At 55.6% G+C, this 24530-nt stretch overlaps 2 protein-coding genes across 2 annotated transcripts; both read left to right on the forward strand.

The window, feature by feature from the left end:
- The first annotated feature begins 16968 nt into the window (after positions 1-16968).
- Positions 16969-18719, forward strand: LOC111157542 (outer dense fiber of sperm tails 3B). Its single transcript, XM_022519044.1, has 6 exons — positions 16969-17144; positions 17321-17524; positions 17793-17897; positions 18048-18169; positions 18305-18445; positions 18566-18719. Exons 1-6 carry the CDS (start codon positions 17036-17038, stop codon positions 18644-18646), a joined length of 762 nt encoding a protein of 253 aa, XP_022374752.1. The 5' UTR covers positions 16969-17035; the 3' UTR covers positions 18647-18719.
- A 3477-nt stretch (positions 18720-22196) lies between these two features.
- LOC111157523 (protein SCO2 homolog, mitochondrial) lies at positions 22197-24482 on the forward strand. Its single transcript, XM_022519005.1, has 3 exons — positions 22197-22296; positions 22775-23011; positions 23641-24482. The coding sequence occupies exon 3, from the start codon at positions 23654-23656 to the stop codon at positions 24452-24454; it is 801 nt and encodes a 266-aa protein (XP_022374713.1). The 5' UTR covers positions 22197-22296; positions 22775-23011; positions 23641-23653; the 3' UTR covers positions 24455-24482.
- The last annotated feature ends 48 nt before the right edge of the window (positions 24483-24530 follow it).

A 24530-nucleotide genomic window follows, 5' to 3' on the forward strand; every position in this document is an offset into this window, starting at 1 on the left:
GGGGCTGGGGCTGAGACTAGGGCTGGGGCTGGGGCTGGGGCTGGGGCTGGGGCTGAGACTAGGGCTGGGGCTGGGGCTGGGGCTGGGGCTGGGGCTGGGGCTTGGGCTGGGGCGGGGGCTGGGGCTCGCACTGCACTGAGAGCTTCGTCCTCTGCAGGACCCTGGCTAACTCTGAGGGACAAAGAGTCTGAAGGAGAGGAGGTCAAAAGAGTAGGGCCTACATGTAAGAGACCTCCGTGCTGACGGGCTGTCAGAGGGGAAGCCAAGGGTGGAAGGGGCTTAGGGATGTGTGAGGGCGTGGCTGAGGGACTCGGGGAGGGGGCGCCTCCAGTGGCGTCGGTGGAGGACTTTCCTCTGCCCCCACCGCCTCCCCTCTGCTCCCTGCTCTGCTCTCCCTGGCCTCGCTGGGATCCTCTCCCTTCTCTGACCCGGTGGTCTGCTTGCTCCAGCGTCCCACCCAGTCCTGAGCTGAGGAAAGAGCCATCTCCAGAGCCATTAGCCCCAGCCTTTACCGCGTCATTGGCGTCTGTGGTCCCCTGCCCTTGAGACAACAGTGAGTGTCCACACTGAGACCCCTCTGGCCATGGGCCCGTGGAGCCTGGGGCCTGGCTGGTGCTCCTGGTGACAAGAACACCCTTCCTCTCCCAAGGCCAGCCTTCCACGGGGCCTGGGGGTCCCCGAGCCTCCCCGCTCTCCAGAGCCAGGACAGGAGCTGGTTGGAGGCTGCTCTCCCTGCGCCCCTTCTCTATGCCCTCAGCCGGGGCCCCAGGCTGTGTGGTGTGTGATGGAGGCAGCTCCTGGGGAGCAGAGGGCCTCTGAGAGCCTGTGGCGAGGCTGCCGGCAGCATCCACAGCATCCCACACACTCACCACAGCGCCCAGGCGCAGGGAGGCCAGCTGTGGGAAGTGGCGGCTCCTACCTCCTGAGCTGGGGTCCACCTGCCACCGCTGGCTGCCGGGGCCTCTCTCTAGGGAGCCGGGTTGCCCTACACCTCGTTGCCGGGGACTGGTGTCCTGTTCTGTGGCGGGAAGCAGGCCCTGGTGAGTTGGCGCCTTGGCTTGGGCGCCTCCCGCCTTCCCGTGTCCTTCCATCTCTCTGCCAGGACTCCGAGGGGTGAAGCGTATCAGGATGGGGCCAGGTATCCCCCCTCCTTTGCTCTGACCCAGGGGGGCAGTACCTGGCCTGAGAGGCTCTCTTCCTTGACCTTGGGGGGCTCCTGCCCTGGCATGACCTTGCTGCTGCCTCAAGGTCCCGCCAAGGGTCACCTCGCCAGCTGTCTTGAGTGGAGGTAGAGCTGTGGCAGCCAGACCTCCAGTTCCCCGGAGCTTCTGATCCTGGGTCCCTGGTGCAGCCGGACTCCTCTGGCCACGTCCCGGAGGGTCTAACTTCCCCTGCCCTGAGCTGTGTCCCTCGACACCACCACTGACCTTGGACTTCAGGGGCAAGGCTGGCCTGGCTCCTCCCGCCTGAGAAGGCTGGGCCCCGGGGGTTGTGGGTGCGGGTCCTGCTGCCTCCTGGTCCTGCCCAGAGCCAAACCAGTGCAAGGCCAGTGCTGTGGCACCCACCACAGCCAGCGCCAGCAAGGTCAGGACAGCGCCGTCCCAGTCATCCTCCCCGTCCCAGCCCCAGCCGAGGCCATCAGGCTCCAGGGTGCCCTGGATCATGGTGCTGGGCGGCAGACTCAGCCTGCGAGCCAGGTCAGCAAGCTGGAGGCTGTGTGTGGCTGCCTGCGGGGCGCTCCGCTGTCCGGCCTGGGCTGCCGTCCGCACAGATGGCATCAGCGACGCGCCCCGCCCACAGAGCTGCCCAGTTAAGGTAGACCTGGGCTGGGGGACTAGTCGCTCCGCCTGGCCTAGGAGGGGGTGGGTCTCTGTGCCCGCCCCTGGATTGGGGTTTGTCGGTGGAGCTATCAGGAGACAACATAATATCCAAGAGCTCCAGGAGCTTGGGGACCTTTCCAGGCCCACCTGGCCCCTTCTCCTTTCCCATGGGGTCCAGTGGCAAATGGCATTGTTCCTTAACACTGTTCCGGATCCCAGCCAACCTGCTTCTGCCTACAGACCCTCCAACCCCCCGGACTTCCACCCCATTATTCCAGCTCCGACCCTGGGTCTAGCCTCAGGGGCTCTGGCAGGGAAGAGTTACCCACAGGGAGATGTTATCTGTAGCTTGAGCAACATGATGCAGCCCTGATGAAATTACCAGAAACCCAAGAAGTCGGTTCCACTGTGGGCCAGCGGAGGAGGGGTGGAGAGGCATACAGCCCGTGGTGCCAACCCTGCAGGAGGGCCTCAGACTGGGGGACACCATGGAGGGCATTTGTCCTGACACTAAGCACTATCTTAGAAAGTGCAACCTCCTGTCACCTCGGCCATGAACTGGAGACTCGCACTCTTCTCTCCCTGGACGCAGAAGGGTGCTTGAGAGGGGCCCCCACCTCCCCTCTCCCAGGGGCCGCTGGACTTCCCTTACCCTGAGCTCAGCAGAGATGGGCTAGAGTTTGCTAAAGGAATTTGCTAAGCTGTCAAGAGGGGGAAAAATGAACAAAATAAAGAAAATCCAGAAGTTGTATTTCTCTACTGGCCTGGCTTATTACAACATCTGCCCTTTCTAGAGCCTCCTGGGCCTTCCCTGCACCCTACGGACCATCTTGACTACTCAAATGCCTCTCATGGTGGCCCCAGGAAGCCCTGACCCCAGCCTGCTCTTACCCCTGTTACCTCATCAGCCAGCCCCAGGATCCCTCAGGGACGCTCCTCTGACCCCAGCTAATCTATCAGCCTGACTTCCGGGTATCCCATCCCATTCCTTGGCCTTCCCTCATCTTAGTCAAATCAGGCCCCTCCAGTGTCCTCACTGGAGCTCAGCCCCTTGCAGGTCAGCACTGCTGCTGGGTGTGCATCTGGCCTCCCTCAGCGTGGTTTCTCGGGGGAGGAGCTACGGCTCTTCCCTCTGCTTCTCTCTTAACCTGATCTCAGGAATAAGTCTTGGGACAAGTGGGGCCCAGATATGAAAAAGAGCCAGGAGTCTCTGGGACAAAGGCAGGCCTCCCACAACATGTATTCATTACTTTTTCTAGGACACAGGGCCTCTCCCTGACTCAGGCAGCGAGGAGATGGCCAAGGAGCATCCCTGGCACCCAGCCTGGGCCCTGCTGGACCTCAGGTTCCTCACCCATCTCGTGGCCTCCCAGCTCCCCTGAGCATATTAGATGACAGTAGGAGGGTAGAAGGCGGGCCCATCCCTTAAGGTGGATCTCAAGTCGGTGGCAGGCTTTATGGACCTTGTACTTATTCCTGTCCCAGTCCCAGGGCCTGCCTCTTGGTTATTTGGGGTCCAAATACCTTGAAAAGTTGGAGATGACCTGCACCCCCTTATAGGCCACACGCTAGCAGGCATTTCTACCCAGCTTCTTCAAACACCTGTTGTTAGCAGAGCCCCGGGCTGCTGTCGGAGAACAGGAGAAGTGTCCAGCAAGTGATACCTTACGGTGCCATGGTGGGGAAGAACCAAGCACAGGAAATCACCCCAAACAATTTCACAAGGTGTCAAGGACTGTGATGGGTCTTGGTGGCACAAGGAAGGGTCTAGTCCCATCCTCTATGGAAAGAAAACACCTCCCTCTGTCAAAATCCAGGGGGAGGGCAAAACTCGGCCGCATGGAGAAACTCCCTATTGGGAAGGTGGCTGGGGACATGTTACCTCCCTAAATTGTGGGAGATTCGCCCTCCTAACTTTCCAGAGGAAGTAAAAATGTAGTGCCGCTGGAAAGGTAACAGAACATGAAGTCATCTAGACAAACTGTGAAACAAAAATTGTTCCAGTTGTGCCATGAGACAGTGTAAATATCCAAGTTACCATCAAGGTGAGAAACAACCAACCAAGAAAGTAGATGTGACCACGAGCGGCGCCCCGCTGCGGCAGGGATGGAGAGGGACTCCTGCCCAGTCCCTGAGGCCTCCGTTTCCTCAGGCAGCCCGAACAGGAATGGGGCGTCTCCTGCCGATCGGCGGCGCCGTCCGCACCCTGGGCGCGCGGGAAGAGAAGACGCACGCGCAGGAGCCGGTCCCCCGCGGCCACTCACGGAAGACCCCGGCGCCGCCTGGTCACGGAGCGTGAACAAGGCTGGAGGGTGCCCTGGCCGCCGCTGTGCCCCCCGAAACGCTAGGTGGAAGGAAAGCACAGTGACGGGATGACATAATTCCCAGTGGAGAGCAGCACACCCCACCAAATGTAGGGTTTTCTCTGTGACAGTCGTTTTTAAAATCAGGAAATACTATATAATCAGAAATGATTAAAAATATATTTAAAAAACAAAGAATATAATAAATAATCCTATACTGAAAAGTATACATGTATTTTTATATATGTATAAATAAATAAATAGAATAATGTTTAAGGCTTAGAAAATATAAATCCCAGATTTAATAATCACACCCCACAGGAACTACCTCTTAAGGAATTCATGTGACATGGGAAAAATTCATGCAAAAAAGGAAAATGTTATTAAAAAAAACAAACAATACAATATGATTTAAAATGGAAAAAGCTAAAATGTAAGCATTCAACAATATGGGAAGGATGAAAACATGCACATGATTTTAAGATGTGGCATTGGAGAGGCGCCTGGGTGGCTCAGTGGGATGAAGCCTCTGCCTTCGGCTCCAGTCGTGATCCCAGCATCCTGGGATTGAGCCCCACATCGGGCTCTCTGCTCGGCGGGGAGCCTGCTTCCCCCTCTCTCTCTGCCTGCCTCTCTGCCTACTTGTGATCTCTGTATGTCAAATAAATAAATTAATTAAATCTTTAAAAAAAAAAAAAAAAGAGGGGCGCCTGGGTGGCTCAGTGGGTTAAGCCTCTGCCTTCAGCCCAGGTCATGATCCCAGGGTCCTGGGATCGAGCCCTGCATCGGGCTCTCTGCTCCGCAGGGAGCCTGCCTCCACCTCTCTCTCTGCCTGTCTCTCTGCCTACTTGTGATCTCTGTCTGTCAAATAAATAAATAAAATCTTTAAAAAAAAAAAAGATGTGTTATTGGAAAACTTACCTCAAAAATTATTAATAATGTGGCTATGAAGTTTAATACCAGTATTATGGAGAGCCATAATAGAAGAGGCACAATATTTTTTTAAAGACTTTATTTATTTATTTGACAGAGAGAACGCGTGCTTGAGAGCGCGCACGCATAAGCAGGGGGAGCAGCAGATGGAGGGGGAGAAGCAGGCTCCCCAAGGAGCTGGGAGCCCAATAGGGGCTCGAGCCCAGGACCCTGGAATCATGCCCTGAGCCAAAGACACTTAACTGGCTAAACCACCTGGATGCCCAAGGCATAATATTTAAAATGTGGACAAAGTATGAGAAGAAAGAGATAAAGCATAGTGAGAGTCACCTCTTATTCCAAAGGGGAGAATATATATATCTAAATATTTTTTTGAAGATTTTATTTATTTACTTGATAGAGAGAGAGACAGAGAGAGAGCACAAGCAGGGGGAGCAGCAGGCAGAGGGAGAGGGGGAAGCAGGCTCCCCGCTGAGCAGAAAGCCCGATGCGGGGCTCTATCCCAGGACCCTGAGATCATGACCTGAGCTGAAGGCAGAGGCTTCACCTGCTGAGCCCCCCAGGGGCCCCTATATCTAAATCTTGAAATCAGTTGCTAAATTCGGTTCATATATAAGTTTAAATTTTTTTTTAATTCTAAATTGATGTAGACATTTACCACACTTGGGATTGGAAAACTTAATGTCATAAAGATAACGACTGATGAAAGACAATTCAAAGATTCCAAAGACCCAATGAATGTCAAGCGGGAGAAATAAAAGGAAATTCATACCAAGAAAGACCAGAGGGAAACTCTGAAGGACAAAAGATGGAAAATCTGGAGACCAAACCCCCGAGAAAGACAGATCGCCTCCAGAGGAGCGACAGCCGTCAGCTGACTTCGTGACGAAAAACCACAGGCCGACAGACAATTTAATGGAATTTTCAATGTGCTGAAACAAAAGAACTCCCAATCTCAAGTCCTACCGCTAGAAGACAGACCTTTCAAGAATGAGGCGAAGCAAAACCCTTTCCAGACACGGAGAGTCTTCAGTGAAGTCGAAGCTAACCTATCTGGGTGGTTTAGGCACAAAGAAAATCCTACAAGAGGAAAGAACTGAGAATGTCAGAAGGAAAGATGAGCAAAACCAGCACAAACGACGACCATGTGAATAAATCTAAGCAAACGCTGACTTTATAAAATACCCATAAGTTCTGGTGAGTGTCTTAATTATTTGGAATTAAAAAGAAAAACAATAGAATCAATGAAACCAAAGCTGGTTCTTTGCAGAGATCAACAAAATTGACAAGCCTTTAGCTAGATGAAGAAAAAAAGGAAGAAGACACAAAAAATTAAATCAGAAATGAAAGTGAGAATGTTACTACCAACCCGACAGGCAAGAAAAGGGTTGTAAGAGAATACTGTGACCAACCGTGCACCAACAAGTTAGATAACCTAGATGAAGTGGACAAATTCCTAAAAACACACAAACTACCAAAACGGACTCAGAAGAAATGGAAAATCTCAACAGACCTAGAACAACAAATGGAATCTGTAATCAAAACCTTCCCAGGGCGCCTGGGTGGCTCAGTCATGAAGGGGCTGCCTTTGCTCAGGTCATGATCCCAAAGCCCTGCAATGAGCCCTGCATCAGACTCTCCGCTTGGTGGGAAGCCTCCTTCTCCCCTCCGCCGCCCCACCCCGCTTGTGCACTTCGTTTCCTATTTTTACAGTGTTTTTCCTCTCCTCCCCTTCCCCAGGGGGGTGGGGGATGGGGTTTTTAGTTTGTTTTTGATATTCTTTCCATTTTCTGGCTTTTTCATTTGAAACTCTCCAATACGCCTCCATGCCACTGCTGCCCTCTTCACTCAGACACGATTCCACCACTGGTTGGAAACAAGATGTCTAGTACGTTCTCCCAACAAGATCCCTCCACAAGGCAAGACCTCTACAATAATTTCTCTGTCCCTTTCCTCTCCCCATCTCCCGATCCCCGTGAGAAATTTGGAGGGATTTTACGTCTCCAAAGCATCTGTTCTGCTAAAACAGTTTAAACTTCATTAGAACCTCTCCCTCCCACCCTCTCCCTCTCTCCCTCTCTGTCTCTCTGTGTGTCTCTCTGTCTCTGTGTCTCTCTCTGTCTCTCTCCATCTCTGTGTCTGTGTCTCATTTCCACCGTGTGCATATGGATGGAGATTCCTCGCTCAACGGTATTTCTTTTTGCTCCCATGCTGAGGTCTGGTTCTGGTGTGTTTGCCGTCGGCTGGCAATCTTCCTACTATTTCCCTCACCCAGGTGCTCTGCCCCTGACTCCTGGCATCCCACCCCCAGCACCACGCCATGCTGGGACAGGTGGGGGCTGTTCCCACGGAGCCACGGGTTCCTGGCTGTGTCTCTTCCTGCAGCGACCTTTTGCTATCCCCCTGTCTTCTGGCTCCCAGCGTTGAAGACAACACACCTGGTGCCAGTCTCATTTTGCCTTTTGTGGGTCAACTTGGGTTTTCTTCCTAGAAGCTTGTAGGATATCTTTTTAAGCAATCTCTACTCGCAATGTGGGGCATGAACTGAGACCCTGAGATCAGGCGCCGCATGACCCACGCCACCCAGGACATCTTTATCTCAGAATCGAAATGGGCAGAGGACTTGCGCGGACGTTCAAAAGAAAGAAGGAGAAATGGATCATTGTCTTTTCCCGGCGAGCCGGCCTGGGGTTCAGGGAGCGCCTCGCTGGCGGGACTCAAGCCTCCAGCTGAGCAGACGCGACCCCAGTTTCGGTCCAGGAACTTTGGGCACCGACCTCCGCGGCACCTCTGCTCCAAGTTGCTCACCTTCCTTCCTCACGATTCTCATCTCTCAGTTTTCCCTGCACTTTGAGAGGCTCCTCCTAGGTGGTGTCCCAGGCCTCCCGCTCACGTTGCGGCTACGCCCGCTCTCCACTGAGGTCCAGATGCTGAGAGCCGGAACCGGCGCGGTGCTGACAGGTGCGCGCCACCACCCAGGACGGTCTGGCGGCCAGGTGCCGCGTCCGCGGGCTGGGCCCTCCGCCCTCTTGCTGCTTCTTGATTCGGGAGTTCAGTTTTCCTCGATGTTCCACTTCCTCGGTTTCAAGAAATGGCCTTCCTCAACGTCTGCCAACCTCAAACAGCTGGCCACTGCGACCCCTTCACAGGTGCCTGATCCCTCGTCTTCTTCACAGCCAAACATGGGCCGCAAGGCTGTCGGGGGCCTGGCCAGGCCTTGCACCAGGTCCCTCCCAAGCCTTGCAGATGACAACGACCATCGCGTGGTCCCTGCTCCACAGGAATGACGCCCCATGTGGGCAGCACAGCTCGATGGCCCTGGGGACATAAAAAGAGACCGCGCTGGTGGCCGAGGTGCAGATCTAAGTGATGCCCATCGTGAACGGCCCTTTTACAACCATGTAAGGTGCTCACGTGGGAGCTGGTGTGAGCGCAACTGTGTGGGGGCGTCTTCCCGTGATCTGACAGGCTCTCACTCCGGAGGGCGTAGCACCATTCTGCTGACATGACCGTCACCCAGGAGGACTCTTGAACCTTGAGAAGTGTGCTCACCAAAGGTCCCACCACCCGATGGCTCTCGAAATTGTTAGCCGAGATGTGGCCTTACGGCTGAGCCCAAGAGACTGTCGCTTTCTTATGAATTATGTACCAAGGACTCACTTCTGCCGGATCTCTAGCCTGGGACAACTACAGTACCCAGGAAGGCAGTGCTCCTTCCGCCCTCCCTCACCCACGTCCACGTCAAGTCCAGGGTCTACGGTGCCTATTTTTGTAAAGACCCAGATAAGAACTACTTTCGCCTTTGCAGGTCATATGGTCTCTGCTCTGCCGCCATGAAAGCAGCCCCAGGAAACAGTAGGTGGGGGAGGCTGGACGGAGAGGCCCCACTTGCAGGGCTCTTTCCAACCTCGACGTCCCCGCTTAGCCCCAGGTGTGTGTGTCTACCCATTTAACACATTCACTCGGTGTGGGACTGGGAGCCTCGATGCTCAGATCTAGACTCTCGATTTTCCACAGCATCTGGGCATGGCCAACTGCATTCAGCCTCCATTCTCATCAGCTGCTTCTACTCATTTTCCTGTATTTTAGAACTAAAAAACTAAACACTACATTTTTCAGACTCCCTTACAGTGGGACTTCTGAGTGTGATGTGGGAAACAAAGGCAGAAGAGAAATTATTAAATTTCCTTACTACCTACAGCCATTGACAAGTCCTTGAAACAGGCAGAGTGACCTTCTTCTAGGGACTCAGCTGCCTCGATGATAATACTTTGCTAAGGGCAAGAGGCAATCCTAGCCCGACCCCCCTCCCCAGGATCTTGTAAGCCTACTTTAACATATAAAAATGCCTTTGGAAACTTCCTTTATCTCTAAACCCCCCAAGGTATGTGTTCGCAATCATCCCCCAAGCACATGACCCACTGATAGACAGCTGAAGGGTCTCATGACTCAGTTTTTATCAGAGGGTAATAAATGACCTTTTCCCAACACCAGCTAGCCCCCTCACGATCCTGGAAACTTTGCTTCCAAAATTCCTTAGAGACTTAGGCTTTCCCCAACCTCCTCCCAACTTGAAAGTATATAATGGGCCACAAGTCATGACCCCACTCCTCCTGCCCTCGGGTCCTGTCCCCGTGCTTTAAGAAAACCACCTTCTTGCACCAAAGACGTTTCAAGAATTCTTTCTTGGTCATTGGCTTTGAACCCTAACGTCTTTCCTACATCAAGTAGAGTTGCTAAAACCTCCCCATGAGGGAACCACAGACAGGGCTGCCAAAATGGGGCATCAGGGGACTGGCAGGGGACAAATATCGAGGTCCCAGGTTCCTGGTCTCCCAATCCCAGCTATCCTAGTCTCTCAGACTCAAGGGGCCACCTCGCAGTTCCTACACCACCAGCCCATCTGATGGCCTTGCAATGTTCCCTGTAATAAATCCACATCTGCCTTCAATGCTCCACAACGGCTTCTGTTTTCTGCACTGAACCCTGACGGAGACGTCACCCTGCCCTGCTCACCGCCGCCTTCAGCTCAGTAGATGACAGCCGCATGCACACCTGTGAATCCGGGTCCCATCACACCAGAAATGTGAACCGGGAAAAAAAAATACACACACACACACACACACACACACACACACACAGATATTTACGGATTATTGGGACGACTGGGGGCTCAGTCATTAAGCATCTGCCTTTGGCTCCGGTCATGATCCCAGGGTCCTGGGATCAAGTCCCGAATGGGCCTTCCTGCTCAGCAGGGAGCCTGCTTCTCCCTCTGCCTCTGCCCCTCCCCCTACTTGTGTTCCTTCTCTCTCTGATAAATAAATATTTTTAAAACTTTTTTCAATTTAAAAAATTTTTTTAAAAAAAGAATTGTTAACTAGGAAAAGGAGGCAGAAGAGCGCTCCAGGGGCTGCGAGGGGAGAGAGCACGGCGGTCACTGCCACAGCTGACCCCTGAGCACGGAGGGGTTGGGGAGCCGAGCCTTCCTCACACTGTCAAAAACCCACATATAACCGTTGACTCCCCCCACACTTAACTAGCAACAGCCTACTGCTGACCGGAAGGGAAGCCTTACTGACGACATGAACAGGCGGTGACACGTGTCTTGTGTGTTACACGTATTAGGTACTGTGTCCTCACAATCCAGCTAGAGACGTCATTAAGAAAATCGTAACGGGGGATGCCTGGGTGGCTCAGCGGGTTAAAGCCTCTGCCTTCGGCTCAGGTCATGATCCCAGCGTCCTGGGATCGAGCCCCGCATCGGGCTCTCTGCTCAGCAGGGAGCCTGCTTCCTCCTCTCTCTGCCTGCCTCTCTGCCTACTTGTGACCTCTGTCTGTCAAATAAATAAATAAAATATTTAAAAAAAAAAAAAAAAAGAAAAAAGAAAAGAAAATCGTAACGGCAGCGCCTGAGTGGCTCAGTCAGTTGAGTGTCTGCCTTTGGCTCATGATCCCAGGGTCCTGGGATCGAGCCCCACTTTCAGCTCTGCACTCAGTGGGAAGTCTGCTTCTCTCCCTCTCCCTCTAAAATAAATAAATATTTTTTTAAAAAGAAAATACATTTACAATACTGTACTGTATTTATCAAGAAAAAAAATCAGCGAACAAGTGGACAAACACCCGTGCTGTTCCAGGCTCCGCATCGCAGCTGCGGGGCTGAAGGAGAGAAGAGCCGGACCCAGAAGAGCCTGGCACCCGGCCACCAGCGTGTGCTTCCACAAGTGGCCAGGCCTGGAGGGGCGAGTCGAGCCGGGGCATATAGCAGCAGCCACCACACCGTGGAGAAACTCGAGAGGAGGCAAGCAAGACGCAGCTGCCTAGGAGGCTGCTCAGGTGACAGCCTCCCACCTCCTGCCCTCGGACCCCGGCCACTGCACCAACCCGCCGCACCCCAGCACAAGGGACGAAGGCCCTTCTCTAGGCCCGTCCTGGTTGTGTCTGTCCAGCACCCTCTATGGACAAAACCCAGCACCACACCTGCTAGCCAAAGGGAGGCCATGCGTGGGGCCCCTCCAGGGTCAGGGTAGAGCAGACCAGTGGGGTTCAGGGCGGGAAGGAGATAGAGTGACGGCTGGGCGTGGCTCGGTCCATCGAGCCAAAAAGCAACGCGCAACCCTCACTTTCCCTTCATCTCTTACGACCAGCGTATTCCCAGCACAGGTCAGCTTCACCTCCAACCACCTCTCTCCCTCCATCACAACAGACCCAACCTGGACCTACAGAAATATAACCTGTTCCTAAACTGGAAGCTCAAAACCATAGCCCAGCCCATCCTCCCCAAAGTAAGTTCATGATCAATGCAATTCCAATCAATTTCAACTGATTGAGAAATTCACCCAGAAAAAAAGTGCCTAAAATTATCCATGTAATTTTGGAAAGGAAGCTAAAGGGAAGGGACTTGCCCTATCAGAAATCAAAAGGCGCCAGAAAGCCGTAAGAAAACATGAGAGCGTTGGTGCAGGACCCAGCAGGAAGAGAGAACCCAGAAACAATCTGGGAGTTGATTTTTTTTTTTTTTGATAAATGGTACTGGAGGAGGGAGAATCAAGTATATTCCTCCTTCGTTCCACACACAGAATAAATTCCAAATGATAAATTTAAAATCATAGGGCTGTGTGTGTGTGTGTGTGTGTGAGTGTGCACACTCAAGGAAACACGACGACAGTGCTCTCTTTGTGCCATAAAGCTAGAAGCCCGGAGAGAAATGTCTGATGTATGGAACTGCAGAAATATGTCATTCTCCTGTACAACAAAAATTACCAACAACAGGGGCGCCTGGGCGGCTCAGCTCAGGTCATGATCTCAGGGTCCTGGGATCGAGCCCCACATCGGGCTCTCTGCTCGGCAGGGAGCCTGTCTCTGCCTGCCTCTCTGCCTACTTGGGATCTCTCTCTCTCTGTCAAATAAATAAATAAAATCCTAAAAAAAATTTTTTTTTAATTACCAACAAAAACCTGAAAGAAAAACAACAAATCTGGAAAACATATGCCCCCCCCCCCCGCCAAACTTAACATATGTAACAAAGTCATCCTGGACACCTGGCTGGCTCAGTCAGTAGAGCATGTGACTCTTGATCTCCGGACCATGAGTTTGAGCCCCACCCTGGGTGTACAGATTAAATTTTTTTTAATGATTTATTTATTTTAGAGGAGGGAGGAGGAGAGGGAATCTCCAGCAGACTGCCTTCTGACCACAGAGCCCCACGCAGGGCTCGATCTCATGAGCCTGAGATTATGAACTCAGACAAAATCCGAAGTTGGACGTTTAACTGAGCCCCGCCCCCGGGTGCCCCCCAAATAAAATTTTTTAAAACTGTCTTACAAATCAATAAGAAATATATGAAGACACAAACAGAAAAATTGACGAAAACACATTAACAGGCAGTTTGCCAATAAATATATGAATTATGTTCATTCTTCCTAAGAACCAATGGAATGCAAATCTCAACAAAATAAGGCCTTATTTTCAGGTGCGACTGGCCAAGATTTAGAGGCCCTGTGACTCATGAAGGGTCTAGAGTGAGAGCCGGATAGTCTGGATTTGAATCTCACCTTCTACGCATGTAGCCCTCGGGTCTCAGCTTCCTTGTGCATGAAACTGGAATAAATAATAATACTTGATTTCAAGCTTCACAGTGAGGGTTAAATCAATACCAGCAAATTCGTTCTCAGAATAGTGCCTGATGTATAATACACGCTCGATAAACATATTTGGATATTATCACTTAAAAGGCTGTTCTTAACTTTCACTGGTTAGGGTATACAGAAATAGAAACACTCATGATACATTGAAGAAAGTATTAACTCATTTATTTATTCACCAAATATTTATGACCCACTAGGGACAAAACAGTGACCAAAAGAGACTCAGGCTCTCTCCTCACTGACCAGCATTCTCGGGGTCTGAACCTCTGAGGAGGGCCATGAGGCAACACAGGCTGAATCACAAAACATCTACTCCCTTGACCCTGCAAACCCACACAGGAAGTTCACCCTAGAGCAGCATTTGGGGAAACGTGGGAAGATTTATTTAGTGGCGTTCATAGTACCTGGTCACAATAGGTCTGAAAGCTGCAGGACCGGCCTAAGTGTGAGTGAGCACCGCATGACCTCACGCCATCCTTGTACAGGAAGCCCTGTCCCCGCTGGCCTGGGGCAGGCATGGAACCGTGAACCAAAGACGAGCCCATTCTGGAACAGGACGAGCATCAAGGGGCGTCTGCTCCTGGTCGTGTCTTTCTGCATAGGCCGGCTTTCTCCTTAGGGCAGGACGCACCGTGCTTGTATCTTGGGTAGAAATCAAGCTACTTCCATGGGAGGAGTGAAATAAAACATTCATTGTCCTCTCACCGCCCACTGGCCCCAGCATGCAGTCCTGCCCGCAGTCCTCACTTTCTGCCCACATTCGTCCTTCTCTGACTGTCAGAGCTGCTGCTCCACCTGGTGACTGAGTCCAGGCAGAGTCCTGGGGCGCAGGGGCGGGCACCGGCTCTGGGACTGCCCGCCCAGGTGCCAACTCCCACGAAAATGCTGACCCTCGATGGCCAAGCTGCCAGGAGCCCCTAGGAGCCCATAGCACAACGCACCCCATGGGTCCCCCAGCCAGGCAGACAGACCCGGTGCATCTGACCCCCGCGTGGAGCTTTGGTCAACAGCCCTGCTGTTCCGCAACATGCTTTTCGGCAACAAAGCCTAACAATCAGCAGTGGCCACCGACCCGCTCTTTACTCCGATAAGCAATTAAGATGAGCAATTTCTAGTAAGATATTTTACATATGAAATAAAGTTTGCACCAACCAAACAAAATTATTACAGCGTTTAAATCTTAAACACAAATAAAAACTCCAGACGGTCACAGAATTACAGAAGTGAGAAACCTGAAGTTGTTTCTCCCTCGTTACAGTCACTCCGGCGCCACTGTTCATCTCACACCCAAGGATTAGAGAGAGAGATGAGTTACCCCTGGAGAGGAGACACTAACTACCCCTCAAGCTCTAAAAACCATTCGCAATGCCCAACCATGAGGCACTTAGGCTTCTAAGAAAACCTTATAGTGAGTCTGAATTAATATCCATATAGAATACAATGCTTCCTAAAGGGTGGGTAATAAAAAATGCTAATTTGAAACATATACCCTGCTAAGATTCAACACTAACCACAGTATTATTTAAAACTGGACGAATGGGGCGCCTGGGTGGCTCAGTGGGTTAAGCCTCTGCCTTTGGCTCAGGTCATGATCCCAGGGTCCTGGGATCGAAGCCCGCATCGGGCTCTCTGAGCAGCGGGGAGCCTGCTTCCTCCTCTCTCTCTCTCTCTGCCTGCCTCTCTGCCTACTTGTGATCTCTGTCTGTCAAATAAATAAATAAAATCTTTAAAAAAAAATAAATAAAAAATAAATAAAACTGGACGAACAAAAGATTTGTGGAGGAGTGTTTTATCTCTGACCCTTTAGAATTGCTGGTCTCATGGGGATAACAGAAAGCTGACCAACTCTGGCTCACTGTATTATTTTTAAATTCTCTACACACAATGCGCCCTCTACCGCCCTCAGGTCCCCTTGGAGGGCCCAGACGTGTGCTCCCAGCAATGCCCATTCTTGGTTCTCATTCCCTGTGCACTGGGCTCAGAGCTCCCTTGGCAAAGACCAGAATTTCCACAAACCCCTGGGCACTCCTCATCCCATTCCTCTTCCAGGAGCAGGCTGGGGAGCGGCAGAGCTCAAGAGAACGGACGTTCTTTCAGTTTACTCAATTGTCCTTTTTCCTGTTTCTAAGATAAATAATAAGTTTCTTTATACTTAAATTTTTTTTCATCAATAATGTATTAAGGGTATATGTTTTCTTTGAGCACAGCTTTAGCTGTGTCCTGTAGAGCTGGATATGAGGGATCTATCCTTGAGAGTTTTACATATAATGTGCAACTTCACATTTGAGTTTCTCTTTGATCCAGTTGTTTTTTTTTTTCTTTTTTTAAAGATTTTATTTATTTGACAGAGACCACAAGTAGGCAGAGAGGCAGAGAGAGAGGGTGAAGCAGGCTCCCCGCTGAGCAGAGAGCCAGACGCGGGGCTCGATCCCAGGACCCTGGGATCATGATCTAAACCGAAGGCAGAGGCTTAACCCACTGAGCCACCCAGGCGCCCTGATCCAGTTGTTTTTTAAGAGAACTTGTTAACATCTTGGTATTTATGTTTTTATCCTTTAAAAAATATTTTACTGTTTCCTTAGATTTATTTTGGACTTTACGGGCACCTGGGAGGCTCACTGGTTCAGCATGGGACTCTTGGTTTGGATCAGGCCATGATCCTGGGGTGGGGGGGGTGGAGCCCCACCTCCATCCCCAGGCTCAGGGCAGAGCCAGCCTGAGATTCTGTCCCTCCCTCGCCCTCTGCCCCTCCCCCTGCTCACAGATCTGAGAGCTCGCAAGTTCCCCCCACCTCAAATAAATAAACATATAAATAAAATATTTTCTAAAAAGAATTACTTTGAAGTTTGATCAAATACGTGTCCTACGTCTCTTCATGCAATTTGTATGTTTATCTTCAGTTTTGTTTTATGGCCCAGATTATTTCCGCAAATATTCCGTGGGCTTAAATGCAAAGTTTTCTCTCTACACGGAACAATTCACTTGAACTTGCTGTTTGTACTCCTTTTTTTCTTAATTCTCAAATATATTTTTTCTCACATATATGAAAAACATTCATATACTTCATTGCATTTCACAATTCATATACATGAAAAAAATATATATGTATATACACATTTTCCCCCCTGCAGATCCGTCCGTTTCTGGAATGGGTGTACTGAAACCTGGGAAAGGGTGGCACCAGCACTCCGGTCCAAGGCCCCGCCTGCAGGGCTCCAGCGAGTGCTAAGGACTCTGAGCAGCCCGGTCCACAGCAGGTAGGGGGGGGGGGGGGGGGGGGGCGGAGCCAGGTTGGGGTAAGGGCAGGACAGTCCCCGTTGCCAGGAGGCGAGATCTGGACACAATGGGGTCTGGGAGTTGGGCTGGGCAGGGGCGGGAATCCAGGCACCCCACCTTGCCTTCCCGGCCGGGAGCCACAAAAACAGGTTAGTGCATCAACTTTGGGGCCCCCTCCGGGCACCGGGGTTCCGACCGCGCCCCCTCACCTTGGTGTCCTTTACCCAATGCCCCTAAAACATCCCGGCCCCCCAAAACCCCAGGGAATTCCTTTCCCGCAGGTTTGAGACCAAACTTTGCGCACTCACACACCCCTACTGGACTCGTTCTGGGGGCCGGGGTGAGAGCTAGGCCTCCCCCGCCCGCCCCCAGCAGGGCCGGGGAAGCTCGGGTGTGTTTCCCCGGCTCCTGGGATACAGGATAGGCCCCGCCCCCGGATCGCGAGAAGCGGGAGCGGAGAAGTGCGCTCTGCGGGAGCGGTGGGTGGAGGGGCCGGGGCCGCCACCTTCTGCCCACAGGTACCGCAGGCCGTGAGCGCACCCCACCCCTGCGCGCTATGGGCTCGGACGTCTGGGTCGGCTCCTGGCGGCCCCACCGGCCCCGCGGCCCCATCGCAGCGCTCTACAGAGGCCCGGGGCCCAAATACATGCTGCCACGGAACACCGGTACCGGCGTCGGGCGGGTGTAGACAGACGGGGCCAGAGAGGTCTGTGCCGGGAGGCGGGTGCCGTGCCTGGGCTGCAGGGCGGCGAGGAAGGGGGTGTGTTCTCGAGGGACGGCGGGCTGTGCCCAGAGCGAGGAGCGGCGGGGGCCCCACAGTGATGCTGGGTCGCTTCCGCAGGCTACGTCCTACACGACCCGTCGCGGCCCCGCGCCCCGGCCTTCTCCTTCGGCGCGCGCCTGCCCTCGCAGCAGACTTCCTGCGGCCCGGGGCCCGGCCACCTGGTTCCTGCACACATAACCGTGCGCGGCCGCGACGGCACCCCCGCCTACTCCATCTACGGCCGCCCCCGCCACGCAGCGCCCCTCCTCACTCCCGGACCGGGTCAGGACCCCTGGGACCCCGGTCTCCCCAACGCCGCGCCGCCTCCAGAAAGGCCCACCCGGGAATACCCCACCCGAGCCCCGAGCCGCCCTCGCGTACCCTACTACTCCAAACTCGGTACCCCCGTACCCGCATCTCGGAAGAACTCCAAGCCCCACCAGGCTTTGACAAATCGTGGCTCGGAGTCACCCTAACCTCAGGCCCCCAACCCGGGACCCCACCACGCCCCCAACCTGGTTCCGGCCCACACCCCCGGTCCGCCCCGCAGGCAGGTACTTCCCCGAGCGAGCCGGGAACGCGACGTACCCCAGTGCGCCTCGGCACACCATCGCTCCCCGAAACTGGGGCACCCACGCGAAGCAGCAGACACCAGGTGAGACCGAAAGGCCCATCCCAGCCCCGCGGACCTTCCCATCCCCGACCGGCAACCGCTCTGCCGGCTGCGGGGGGGAGGAGGACAGAGACCCCGGCCTGTCCGCGAAGACTGACCCCCTAGACCCACCCCTCGCTGGCTCCTCCCCAGGCCCTGGGACCTACACTGTGCCCTCGCTCTTGGGTCCGCGCGTCATCGGTAAAGTCTCGGCCCCAACTTACTCCCTCTACGGCCGCAGCGCAGTGGGCAGTTTCTTCGAGGACCTCAGCAAGGTGGGGCGGGGCTGCCAGGCGGGCCGTAACGAGGGGTCGGCGGGGCGGGCCACAGGGGGCACGAAGCAGGAGGTGAGGGCCAGTGGCCAGCGGGGAGTGGAGGCCGGACCCAACGCCCCTGCCGCCCTCCCACAGACCCCGGGCCCCTGCGCCTACCACGCGGTGAACACTGGGATCTACAAGTCTCGGGCCCCCCAGTTCTCCATGCTGGCGCGGACTTCGCTCCCGCAAGATAACACCCTGAATCCCGGGCCCGCAGCCTACAACGTGGACCAGGTGGTCTGGAAGCCCGGGTCCAGGGTCAGAGGCGGGGAAGGAGGGTCAGGGTCCCGGGGGTCCCCGCGCGGCGGCTGGACGGCTGGCCCGCGGGGTCAGCGACGTCTCCTGGTCCCGCAGCCCCGGAAACCCCGCGGCTGGAGCTTCGGGATCCGGCACTCGGACTACCTGGCTCGGGTCCCGACCAAGGCGGACGACTGACCCGCCGGGAGGGCGCGGCCCGACAGACATTTGCCTAAAGCTTCCCGAACCAGCAGCGTGTCCGCCTCTCTGTGTTCGCGGCGGGAGCGCGGGGCGGGGAGCGTGCGCGTCGGAGCACGGGGCGTGCGCGTCGGGACTCTAGTGCCCACGGGACCCCAGACCGCCGCGCGCCCGCCGGCCTGGGAAGTCCCGGAAGTCTCGCGGCCGCGGGCCTTCGTGATTGGACGGGGCAGACGACAGCCGGGAGCGTCCCACCCCCGCCGCAGCCATTGGCCCAGAGTCCCGTCTGTCTAGGCGGCACCGCCCACCCGCCGTCTTCCTGTGGCCCGGGGCCAGGCGGGACGAATCTAAAGCAGGGCGGGCGACGGCCACTGTCCGGGACAGGTTCAGGCCGGGGTCAAGTTGGGAGGCCGAGAAGTGGGAGCCAGACACGGAGACAGGCGCTTGGGCAACACAGACACGGGACAGGGGCTTGGACACGAAAGGGAGAAACCGGATCCCGTCGGCAAAAGTGCACCTGCCGCAGAGACACGGACGCGGGACGGTGGCAGGTGCCGGCTGTCTCGCACCCCGCAGGCCCGGAGCGATGGGGCCACAGGGAGTCGGGGCCCTCCAGGCCCCCCGCCAGACCCCGGGCAACTACCGGAGCTGATCCGCCTGATAGGGGTCCATCTGGGGCTTGGTGCGCGCAGGGCGCGCAAATTGGTGCGTGGGAAATTCTGGACGCCTCTGATCCCAAGATCAGCCCCAGAGACCGCCTGCCCCTTGGGCCCCACCACTGTCAGTGACCCCACGATAACTCACCGCACCACAATATCCTATGCCTCGGGGCGATGCTAATGGCCGTGCCACTGCAAGGCATGGGTCTGGAGAAGACAGTGGCGCTGACCCAGGCCCTGGCCAAGTCTGGGGAGCAGCTCACATAGAACTATTCCACAGGGCGAGTGGGCGACAAGGTCGGCCCGGTCTTCTTACCCGCCCTAGCTGCCTGTGGGCTGCAAGGTTAGAAGATGCCTCCTCTCCAGATCAGAACGTCTGACCTCAAAGAGGTCAGCAACCCACAGGAAGTTTCTAACTTCAAGCCTGGCCTAGACAGAGTCCCCAAAGGCAGACCCCCGCCCCAGGCTTCTCAACCCCAGAACAGAACTTAGGTTCCCCCTTCCCATCAGCCCCCATAACAGGACCAAGTTATCCAGCTCCTTGGGTACCCCAGTCCGGATTCCCAAGGCAAGAGCTGGGTACTCCTCTACCTTGGTTCCCCAAACTTGAGCCCTCAGGATAGTCCTCCTCATCACTCCCCATACCAAATCGGGACAATTTCTTTTCCATTCCCCCTCCACCAGCTGCACATCCACCACAGCTGAAGTCCTAACCAGGGAAAGTAAGGGGAGTAGCTGTGCAGGTGTCTTCAACACCCCTACCCAGCAGGTACCAATGACCAACAAATGTGGTCTGGAGTTAAGAGGGGGGCACAACTTGGATAAACTGGAGTCACTTCTGCATTCACTGCCATCCAGAGCACAGAGCAGGTACAGATAGGCTGACTGCTCACTGATCTAGGTTATTGATAGTAATACGGGCCAGAATCTCTGAAGGATCACTGATAGATCTTTCATCAGTGTTGGATATCGATCAAAGTTATTTATGGATCATTGATGGTCACTGAACTTTGGTTTCCAGAGAAACTCCAATTGGAGTCATTAATAGGGACTTCATCAAAATCACTGTTGGGTCTCTGATCAATCATTAATGGGCCATAGGATATTGGTCAATATCCCTGATGGGTCAAACCAGTCATTACTGAGGACGTATCAGACTTGTTCATAAGTCTCTGGTCATTTTCTTGGACATTTTTCATGGTTCCTGATGACAGCATCAGTGCAGGGGTCACTGAAGGTCACTGGGATTCTTGATGCAGGGGAATCTGGCCCGATACAAGGGCTGCTGGAGGGAGTGGGCTGCTGTCCTGTGGGTCCCAACAGGAGGCTGGTTCCTGTGGATGGACTCCTGTATGAAGCCAGGGGTGTCAGCCGCCGTTAGCAGCCGGCTAGTCATTACAGGTAGCCTGTGCCCAGGCTCTGGATCTACCTCCTACGTATTAAAGACGCCTGACCTCTGACCGCACAAAGTCCAGATCCCCAACAGGGGACCATGGGACCTCCCCCGAAACAGGTGATTTGAACCAACCCCAGGGTCAGTGTCCCGTCATCACAAGAAGCTGGACCACCGGGGCCTCTGGCTGGCTCAGTTGACAGAGTATGCAACTCTTGATATCCGGGTGGTGATTTCAAGCCCCACGTTGAGTGTAGAGATTATTTTAAAAAACAAAACAAGGGCGCCTGGGTGGCTCAGTGGGTTAAGCCGCTGCCTTCGGCTCAGGTCATGATCTCAGAGTCCTGGGATCGAGCCCCGCATCGGGCTCTCTGCTCTCTAGGGGAGCCTGCTTCCTCCTCTCTCTCTGCCTGCCTCTCTGCCTGCTTGTGATCTCTCTGTCAAATAAGTAAATAAAATCTTTAAAAAAAAAAAATTAAAAATAAAAAAAAATTAAAAAATAAAAATAAAAAACAAAACAAGATGCCTGACCACCAAATTAAGAAAGTGACCTGACTGATGCTCCCCCTCCATAGGGAACTTGGTCCTCAATGTTTAGGGTTCTTAACCCTTCATAACTGACCCAAGTCAGCATTCCCCACATCTCCCAGGAAGCTCCAGGCTCCCTACCACCTCCAGCCCCCTCTGCCTTCCCCCACAGCTTACATCCTCCATCAGAAGATGGTGGAGAAGGGAACCTGGGTGGCTCAGGTCCCTGGGTCCTGAGATCAAGCCCCACGTCCGACTCCCTGCTGGGGGGTGGGGACGGCGCCTGCATCTCCCTCTCCCACTCGCCCTGCTTCTGTTTCCTCTCTCTCCCTGACAAATGGAGACAACTTAAAAAAATAAAAACAAAAATGGTGGAGACCCCATCCGCTCTGGTGGTGGACCTGAAGTTTGGAGGAGCAAGTATTCCCTAGCCACGCCCAGGAGCTGGCAAGAGCACTGGTGAGCATCTGCGCCTCCTGGACACTGTGTGGCCTGTCTGGGTGGGTGTCATGATGGGAGCTCAAGCTCTCCTTCATAACTCCGGCAGTTAGGTCCCATTGCCTTTCGGGGCCGGGACGACCGCTCAGCCCCAGGACCGCTTCAAGTGGAAGCTCAGGCGCAGAGCCTGGACCTGAGCCTGGCCCGAGACCTATACTCCGAGACCCTCGCGCCCGGGAGCAAGAGGAGTTCCACGCGCCCGCGGACGGACAGCCCCTGGAGACCTCCGTCCCTCCCAAACCCGGCCCCTTCCCTTCTCTGAGTTCCCGTGCCCTTTCCTTCCCGACCCCTGGCCCTGGCCACTCTCCTTGCTGAGTCCCGGATTCTCGCCCCCCCCCACCCCCCGCCGGCCAGAGGCCCTCCCGCCCTCCCCCAGGGCCTCCCTGGTCCCTCGCCGCGGCGCCTGAGGCGGGCTCCACGGAGCTTGTCCGGGGGCAGCCGCGCTGGGCAGCCGCGCTGGGGATCCGCTCCCGCGGTGGTAGGCGCCGATCCCCGCCCCTCCTGGCGCCCGCTGGCCTGCAGGGGACGTCGTGCCCTTGGACCGCGCGCCCTGCGCCGACCCACATACAGCAGTAAGGCGGGAGAGGGCGAAACCCGGTCCGTGCCCGGCGCGCGAACGGTAGGAGAGGGGCGGGAAGGGCGCGAGCCCCGAGGCTTCCGAGAGGAGGGCGGCCTGAGCCGCAGGTAGCTGGGAGGGGCGGGGCCGGGGAGGAAACCCCGCCTCGTCCTGCACTTGGCCTCGGGCGGCACCCGCCACCTTTTGCGCACGCGCGCGGGGCGGCGGGGTTGGGGGGGGGTAGAGGGGCACCTCGCGCGCGTGCGCCTGCGCCAGGCCCTTGACGCATGCGCGCTGGTCGCGAGCGTGCCGGTAGCGCAGGAGCCTGGGGACCCCCGACCGTGCTTCGTGGTAGAGCCCGCGGCGGCGAAAACCTCGCAGAGGGCGGGACTGTCCCCTGACTCGCGATACAGACGCCGGGTCCCAGAGAGCCTGGGTTGTGCCGGGTGCGTGGCCCCTGCCGGTGTCCGCTTTCTGACCTTACCGCTCGACAGACAGCTGCGCGTCCCGGAGGGCGCCGTGGAAGAGGGGCCCAGGAAGTATCCAGAGGCTGCCTTCGCTTGCCGGAAACATCCCGGGCACAGCTTAGAGTGCGTACGTAGAGGAGGAAGCTGGCGGGCAGAGCCCGTGGGACGTGCGGAAGGTCGTCCAGCCCCGAGCGCAAGCCACCGGCCGTGGCCGAGACCAGACGCACAGGAATTCTCCGGAGGGTCTTTTCAGCAGCTGAACAGGTGAGGGGGAGTCCTAGGATGTCCACCTAGCAGACTTTCCGGGGTTCCTGCGAGAAAGGCACGGAGGACACCGAATTCGGTGTCGGATCCCAGATGCGAAGAGGGTAGGCTTGTGCCAAGTCGAGACCTCGCTACCCACCCCCGGGTGAGAGCACCAGGAAAGCTGCACATGGAAGGGGCGCCCTGTGGGCGGACTGGTGTGGGCGCGCAGGGTCGCTGCTGAGCGCGGGCTAGGCAGGCCGCAGGAGGTCTGGAGGAGTCCGTCCTTGGAGGCTGAAACCAGACTCACCCGCCTCCTTTCAAGAAACGGGGATTTATTGCAAACAGGCGCGCGTGCTCAGGAACTCAGGCAAGGCATGCACTTGGAACGCTTTCAGTCACCTGAGATGGCGAGGTGCAGGAGTGCCTCCCAGGCCACACGGAGCCGCGGGCGCAGAACTGGGGGACACCTAAGCAGGGGCTGTACTTTACCTGATGCACTTCTGTGCCCTGTGGAGCATTAAGGAGCAGGGGCAGTGCACTTGACTGTGGGCTTGGTCCGTCAGAGGGTGGCAAGTCTCCCCAGAGCCATGGGGGTTGACTCAGGGCTGAGGCCACTACAGGCTCCTGACCCCTGTGCTCTCTTCCAGGATCATCAGGCCCATGCTGCTGCTGGTTTGGGCACCCAAGGCTTGGCACAGGCTCTCTCCGCTCAAGTCCGGAGCCCTTCTCTGGTCCCGGGGAGACAAGGCCCTACACGTGGGATACCGGCGCCTGTCAGGGCAGGTGCCTGGAGAGCAGAGCAGGCAGAGCCATCCCCGGGGCCCTAGGTTTCGGACCAGGCTGCTGATCACTGCTTTGTTTGGGGCTGGGTTGGGCGGGGCCTGGCTGGCTGCGAGGGCTGAGAAGGAGCAGCGGCGGCAGCAACAGCGGACAGAGGCCCTGCGCCAGGCAGCCGTGGGCCAGGGCGACTTCAGCCTGCTGGACCACTGGGGACAGGCTCGCTGCAAGGCCGACTTCCGGGGTCAGTGGGTGCTGCTGTACTTTGGGTTCACTCACTGCCCCGACATCTGCCCAGACGAGCTGCAGAAGCTGGTGCACGTGGTTGAGCAGCTGGAGGCTGAGCCTGGCCTGCCCCCCGTGCAGCCTGTCTTCATCACCGTGGACCCTGAACGGGACACCGCTGCAGCCATGGCCCGTTACGTGCAGGACTTCCACCCGCGGCTGCTGGGCCTGACTGGTTCCGCTGAGCAGGTAGCCCAGGTGACCCGCAGCTACCGTGTGTACTACAGCGCTGGCCCTAAGGACGAGGACCAGGATTACATCGTGGATCACTCCATCGCCATCTACCTGCTCAGCCCCGATGGCCTCTTCACAGACTACTATGGCCGGGCCAAATCCGCACAGCAGATCGCGGACAGTGTCCGGCGCCACATGGCAGCCTTCCGCAGCGTCCTGCACTAAGCCAGATCATTAAAGAGGGTGTGATGAAGCTGTGTGCCTGTCATCTGTCCCAGGAGGCCAAGGCAGAAAGGGCTCA

Source organism: Enhydra lutris, unplaced genomic scaffold, assembly GCF_002288905.1.
Source record: "Enhydra lutris kenyoni isolate GAN:26980312 unplaced genomic scaffold, ASM228890v2 scaffoldscaffold55, whole genome shotgun sequence".
Classification (NCBI taxonomy): Eukaryota; Metazoa; Chordata; class Mammalia; order Carnivora; family Mustelidae; genus Enhydra; species Enhydra lutris.